General features: G+C 50.6%; 2 protein-coding genes across 2 annotated transcripts; both read left to right on the forward strand.

The window, feature by feature from the left end:
- Positions 1-225: 225 nt before the first annotated feature.
- PtA15_3A797 (uncharacterized protein) lies at positions 226-1,305 on the forward strand (the record flags this gene model as incomplete). Its single annotated transcript, XM_053167800.1, has 3 exons — positions 226-241; positions 388-536; positions 1,048-1,305. The coding sequence occupies 3 exons, from the start codon at positions 226-228 to the stop codon at positions 1,303-1,305; spliced, it is 423 nt and encodes a 140-aa protein (XP_053018982.1).
- Positions 1,306-4,714: 3,409 nt separating this feature from the next.
- Positions 4,715-6,361, forward strand: PtA15_3A798 (uncharacterized protein; the record flags this gene model as incomplete). Its single annotated transcript, XM_053167801.1, has 1 exon — positions 4,715-6,361. One exon carries the CDS (start codon positions 4,715-4,717, stop codon positions 6,359-6,361), a length of 1,647 nt encoding a protein of 548 aa, XP_053018983.1.
- Positions 6,362-7,508: the final 1,147 nt, after the last annotated feature.

Here is a 7,508-nt window from a genome sequence, read left to right on the forward strand (position 1 = left end):
CCAAATTTGTAAAGGATAAGAAGCCGGCTCCCACTCTGGCCGAGTTGGCTGCTAAGCAAGGGGCGCGACTCAGCAAGCACAAGTCACGCGCCTCTCCGACAAAATCTCTGGTGCAGTCAACCACAACGCCCAAGCACCCCCTCCCCCCCCCCTACCACGCCTGCGCAGGCTGCATCACCAAGCAAGTCCTTGGCAACCCTAGCCCCGCGACGTGGCCCAGCCCCCATGCCTGAGAAGAAAGGTTTTGTTTTCACCCCGGTCCGAGTCTCCTCAGCTGCCGCGTGATCCCTGGTTGTTGGGTTCCCGGGTCGGGCGGTGTGGCAAAGTCGCAGGCCGAGTTGTCCCCAAGTACTAATGATGCAACCGCCCTCGGGTTTGACTTAACAGCCCTTGGCGTTGAGGATGAGGATGATGGTAGGGATACACCAGTCACCCAATCTGGACTCCCCCCTGCCGGTGAATCGGACGAGCTAGACACGACTGCGTCAGAAGCTGAGGACCCAGCTCCAGTTGCCGGTGATCACTTGGTCCAATTGGTCCCCTCAACTTGCCACACTCGGGATGTGAGCTCAGATATCGAGGTAATGCCACACCACAGCGTTCCGGTTGGCGTCCATTGGTCCCCCGCTCGGAAGATCACTCGCACCCCGGCTCCGCATGGGATTGCGCAGACGGTTAGTCGGTCGGTGTTTGGGCGAACTCGGTCTTCCCCACGGTTCTCGGAAGATTCCAGCCCCAAGATTGGACTTGCCAAACTCCTGGATCAGTATGAGCTTGCCCACCACCCATCTCCAATTAAATGAGGCCGGCCGGTCACTCGGGATTGAGGACTTCCTCAGCCTATGCAACGTCCCCAAGGAGGATCACCTCTCCCGCAGGTTGATCAAACTCTCCCACATCAACCGATGGGACTATTTCCTCGATGTCTCCTCACACAAACTCGAGAAGCTCAAGTTCCCCCATCCCCTTGCATCACAATTGATGAAGGGGGCCACGTGGTTAATCCCTACGCACACCATCGCGGATGACAACGTGGCCAGCCCCAAGAAGGAGCGCGGCCCCCCAGTTCAATCACCAACCCACACAGGCACGCCGGACGGCCCTCTGGTGGGCTTGACTTCTGGGAGCACCTCCGTCCGAGCGGACTTTGCCACCCCTGCCACACCAATCACCCCACATGGCCCCGCCGAGCCCGCGCGTACCCGCGAGGAGGCATCAGATCCCAAAGACGCCACCTCTGACGAATCTCAGCCATCCCATTCAGCCATTCTGCAATCCGAGGTCGCCCCCAGTCAGGAGTTTTAACACATGAAAACTCCTGTGGTAAGTAGCACCATTGGTGCCAGTTTCAATTGTTTTTCCTTTCCTCCGTCAGTCTCACACACATTGTCATAGTTCCTTGATACTCCCCCGCCTTGGGCCCACGTCATGCCGAGTTAGTCAGAACCATCTATTGCCATCTATGAAATCCCACATAAGCCGATTAAATACATGCAATGAATGCCGATGGGATAAGCCCATAACATGAGACCCACAAATCAGCCAATGGCGCGGGGTCTCAATTTGTGACCCACTGCTGCACAAGTCAGACAGGTGTCTCGCGGCCGAAGCCCATGTGCCCCATAGGACATTGAGTGAGGCAGAACTCTACCTTGAGACCCACAGCGGCAGAGTTTCAAAGGCAGGCGGGTGTCTCGCGGCCGAAGCCCATGAGCCCCATGGGAGATTGGGCTACAGCGGAGAACAATTTATCTTGCAGCGCCTTGGACCAGTCGGACTTTTCCAAGGTGCTGGTGTAGGGCCAAAGATGGCCTTATGTCCAGGCTTTTGGGTGACTCATGCATGAGGTTCAGGAACCTCATGCTCACCTCTTCCAGGCGCGGCACGCGGGAACATACGCAACATCTCTTTTGTAAGATATGATGCCACCCAGGGCTTTGATTGCGTGTTTGTGGGGAATTGCTAACATACATCCGGAAAGTTGACGGAATCCCAATAACTATGATGTTTATTGACCGGCCGAGTACCCCCTGCCGAGGAAGAGACCCCTCATCAACGCCGGAGTCACAAAGGTTGGCAAGAAATCTTTGATGATCTTGGCGTTGGCGCGGGTCCCAGTGAGGACTTGGTGGCATTTCAATTGGGACTCGAGGACGGCGAACACCTTCTCAATCGGGTTGTAGTCCGGCGAGTAGGTTGGCAGGTACATGAGTAAGACGCCCGCGGCTGCGCAGATCTGAGCAACCTCCCCCCCATGGTGGATCTGTGCGTTATCCATCACAAGGATGCTGTTTCTCCCAGGAAAGGGGTTCATAGCCGGCATCTAGCAATACACCATTACGGTAAAAATCAGCAATGGAAGCCACAGTGCAACCAAAAATATGAAGCACTCACCAAAACCGTCTCAATGAAGTACTGCATGTCCAGACAACACATAGACCCGACTTGGGCTATTGTCCCAAGCAACCCGTCCAATGATACCGCGGGCATGACCGTAATTTGGTTGGCTTGGAGCGCCTTTGGAATCCTCTTGGTGCGTAGGCCCTGAGTGGCCCACGCAGTGTCACGCGCGTGGGTCCCAAGGGACACACCACATTTGTCTGAGCCAGGAAAACAAGCTCAGCTCCTTGTGCGTCGGACGCAATGGGGGAAAATGAGAGTGAACTCACCCAGAAAAACCAAGTATTCGGCAGGGAAGTGCCCAATCCGGTCAGTATATCGGAACCTGGCCGCCTCGTCTTGGTTTGTGTTGTACGTACGGGCCACCTTCTTGGTCAACAGGAGCCGAGTCTTCAATTCGGCGGCTATGGTGGAGATTGGGTGGCGAGTCCCCGTAATTGCTTGTATGTATGTGACTTTGAATCTTGTCAAGGTATAACGTGGGCTCAGCTTTGAGAGCGTTCAATACAAACTCTGCCTCCTCGCGAGAGAAGGCTAACGGGCGGCCACGGTCAAGATACAGCGCCGGATCTCTAACGACGTCCCTGGCTCGTCGGTACAAACTGTTCCAGCGCGAGAGGGAGTCTGGCAAGACATTCTGGTCAATAGTCGCATTGATCTCGGCAAGGGGTATGCCGCGCAGGCTGAGTTTGACCACGATTGCCTTCACTTCGGGGGCATACTTGACCTAGACCATGTCTGGATCCGAGGGCAAAATGGGGTGTCAGCCATGGTTAGGGGAATCAGTCGTTTGGTCAGATGGCCAAGGGATGGCAAAGGGGAAGGTTAAAAGGGCTGCGCTGACTCACCGAACTGGTGAAATTTTTTTTGGGCGGTTGGGGATCCGGCGAGGCTGGCTGGCGGTTGGTTCCGGCTGGCTGGTGGGTGGGTGCGGCTGAGATGTGGGTGGGTCCGATCGGGCGGGGAGGTGGGGCTGGGTCGGGGGGCATTTTGGTGGGGGGGGGGGGGGGTGGGGGTATGGGAGAGAAGGAGAGAGGGAAGGAGTGCGAAGAGTGGAAGAATTGGAAGAATACAGGGGAGGGGGCTGAGAAAATAAATTTTGTTTGTCGGATCCTCAGGCTGCCGGAACCGCAAGCTTTTCGAGAATGGCAGCTTACCGGGAGCAGAGCGGGAGGTGGGCATAGTCCAAGGAGCGGTAGTAGAGTAGGTGGCGTGCCGCGTAGGCGCGCGCCAAGGTCTCCGGCAGCAGGCAGAACAAGCTCGCGCGCCACGCAGCACAGGTCCGCAGCAGGGGCTGCAAACCTAGGTGGGCAAGGGTCAACCGGTGCCGGCAGGAAGCACCCGGTAGATCCGTCAAACCCAACCTAGACGCCAAACTCAATCCGCCGACTCTCGCAGGATAATTTTCGCCCCCACCCACCCACCCAGTTAGGGGTCCCGCCCGCCCGTCGGGCTCAGACCTTAGGGCTTAGTGCTCTCACAGAGAGAGAAGGATACACATCCCAAGGCGGAATGTGGTCGTCTCTTTCCAATCCTCCTACCTTCTACTCTACCTTCAGCCATCACGGCAACAGGCGGAGAGAGGAAGGAGAGAGGAGAAGCCAACCTTATCCCACACTTGGAGGGCTTGGGGAGTTATAGGTGTAACTCCCGGGTCATCCTAGGCAACTAGCGCCAAATAGAAGGCTAGAGGCTGAAGAAGTAAACCAAATAGACAGACTGGGGAAGAGTATTAATCCCCAGTCCGCCACAGAGAAGACACGAGAGTAGATTGGATGGCTGTATTAATGAAAACAAAATGTTTATTAAAAGATCAATAGCGGTCCACTCCGGGATTCCGCATAATTATGTAACCAAGTCAGTACAAAACTGAAAACGTTACACTCACACTTTGGAAGCTGGGGTCGACTTTCTTGAAACAAGTATTGCAATAGCCCCTACAATATTAGAGACGCGTGTTTTAAGCAGAACGCACTCTTCGAAGAGCTGGATGAAAAATGAATGACCGGCCAGGGTACCCGTGGGGCCGTCGTGGCCGGCTGTGTATGAGAAAGGTCGAATCGGGTGTAACCGTCTACGGCTGATTTTTTGGCGCACGTTTGACGCCTGTTCAAGACGACGAGGAACCTGTTTGCATTATTCCGCTTTGTTTCTCTAATCAACATAAATAGGAGATTTTTCAGTAGGCCTCATATCTCGTTCCACCTCCAACGCTGTTCTTGCAGTCTTGAATCATCATCAAACTGCCGAACTCCATTCCGATCCTCACCGCTTGATATATCTACTACTGCTAGCGGGTCTAAAAACAGCAAGCATGAATCGATTCGTTATTGTTTTATTGTGGACCATTAATTGCTACGCGATGGATGAACCTTGGATGAATCCGGCTGCTTTCCGGAATGCGGGACCACTGGCCTTAACCAGAGATAGGGCTCCTTCGACGTCGCCTCGTATGCTTCGGGAAGATCACCCAAGCAATCTTAGTGGATGGGGGCCCAGTAGACAAGAATTGCAAGTGAATCCATCTATTTATTCGTCCCCTCGACCTCGTCAGGTGGATCTAGAAGCTCTCCGTCCCGCTCGCGTGGACAATTCCGTCAAGTACTACAGTCTCAGATCGGATACACGTCGAAATGAAAATTCAGAGGAGGAGGGCGTGCCGTCTAGACTAAGAGAATATCCTCTGGTTACCAGTCGGTCAATCGAATACCAAGACTTGAATTCAAAATCAAGCAGGATATTATCTCCGCAGGATATGATAAAACAAAAAAACTCGTATCCTCCTGACAACAATGAGTCACGACCGGCGCAGAGACCTCGGAAGTTTAGCAAGTTAAGGGGCGCTTTCATCCAGCCGGAAGAACATGAACCGGGCTCTTCGTCCACAGGCAATATGAATAGTATCGTCAATCGATTGCCTTCGAATTTGAGCTCCAGATCCTCGATGTTAACGTCAAGTAGACTCATTAATACAGCTAATAATCAAGATGGGATTTCGGTGAGCGAAGGGGCAAGTCATCAGTTTACAATTCACAATCCTCATAATTTCCCTATCAACAATCAAGGACTCGCGGCGACACATTCGGGAATAGTTACGAATTCCGGGACTCATCGTGGCGCTAGCAAAGAACATATTCCTGGCTATGAGGAAGACGAATCAGGAGAATTATTAGTCTTTGATAAAGCGGTTTTTGGCTATTCGACACCAAATATCTTTCAAGCGTGTTTGAAAAGAGACATCAAAGTTTTAAGGCTCATCTCAACAATGTTTGACAGACCGGTACTGCAGATGACAGAAGCTATGTTTGCTAAAGGCTATCATAGAGTTTTCCACTTCGACAAAGGTAAAACAAAGGCAAAGGACTTCGATAAGGAGGCAGCGGCTACAAGGACGAAAGATCTTAAGAATCATAGAAGAAAAAGCTTCCACGATTCATTCAAAAAGCTCTTAGAAAACCAGGAGGCTTGGCTTACACATTGGCGCAAGATGACGGGCATAGATTTCACCCCTTTGGCTGAAGAGGCAGAAGCTTACAATGAATCCTTTCAACTGCGGAAACTTCTCATAACATTTTTATTTTATGTTGAGATGATAAATACAATCGTACCTAGTCGTCCGAATATGAAAGAGGAAGCAGGAAGAGAACTACAAGAAGCAGCATATTTCTTCAAAAATTACTTGCTCAAAGGCACCTCTTCAGATAAAAGAATTGTGGGCAAAGAAGACCTGAAAAATCAAAAGAAGATCAGAAAAAATACTGTCCATGCACGACCCATTCCTTTTCATTCTGCTCTTTGGTCTTTGTTAGAAGTGTGGATGAAATCATGCAGGAAAGAGCTCTATCAAGCAGCAACTGGAACATCCAAAAAAAAAACTCTTCTTACTGCCAAAAACTTCTTCACTACTATTTTCAACCACTCTATTGAACAGTTTTGCAATAGATTGAATGCAAAACAATGATTTTTCATGTCTTTTCAAAAATAAAATATGGTTCCAGCACACAGACCACTTGTTTTTATCTCACTAGTGTTTCATTTGTTTGGTCATCATAAGAATAAAAACATGGTGCTTTGGGTTTTACAGGATCAAGATGACTTTGCAGAAGTAGTGGAGGACTTCCCGTTGACTTTGAATAAATCTGGAATTCCAGATTTCACAGGGGAATCTGGAATCTGGAACTCTGGATCCCTTCGGGGAGCTTCGGGGACCAAGATTTCACTGCGAAAGCTGAAATCTGTCGCCTCAGATCCGGATTTCCAGATCGACGGGAAGTCCTCCAGTGAAAAGGAATGGGGTTGAGTTTTGCATCTCATCCATTTCTCCCCCAAAAAATACATGAATCAGTTCAATGTGAAGGGCTTGATATTGGAATTGGATTGCCCACTACTGCTGCACTGTATTACAATGCCATTGCACTGTTATGGTCTGTTTTGGGGAGAGGAAGATGGAGTCTGGGGTCTGGGGTTCTGGGGGTTCTTGATCCAAGATGGTAGATTGCAGGATGAGGAAGAGGCTTGGATCTCCAGCCTCTTGAACCTTGAGTATGGTCCATGACATTTACGTGTAGTCAATGTACATGTGAGTCTGCGCTGCGGAGCCCGCGCTACGGCTCATAACATGCACAGTACCTGTGGTCAACAAATTGTGGCCCTGGGTCATCACTAAGTTCTCATCCAGACAGTTTACTTCTAAGCTCAATGATTAGTTAAAAAATTGATTGGAAATGCTGAGGTTGAACTGATGCCAGTCAGTAATTGAGTTCATTGGTTCAACCCTATTTTTTTGTGACTCAGGGGACTTGAGTGACAAGATGGTATGGAGAAAGCTCTCCAGCTTGGACTCAAGTCCAGGATGAAGATGGTACCATGACTACGGCAAGACTCAAAGTGGGTAGCACCCTTAGACTACAACAATGCTCACATATCTGAATACTTGAACCTACTTCTACACCAAGATTGTTGACCTACTTTTAGGAAGTTTGCCTTAATAACTGTTCATCATTTTTCTAGTATCCAGATTATCTTCCATAGTGTCATAAGTAAGCTCACCAGTGTTGATCATTGAAGTTAACCCCAACCCACCGGTGTGTCTAAATCAATCAAGTCCC

This window comes from Puccinia triticina, chromosome 3A (assembly GCF_026914185.1).
Source record: "Puccinia triticina chromosome 3A, complete sequence".
Classification (NCBI taxonomy): Eukaryota; Fungi; Basidiomycota; class Pucciniomycetes; order Pucciniales; family Pucciniaceae; genus Puccinia; species Puccinia triticina.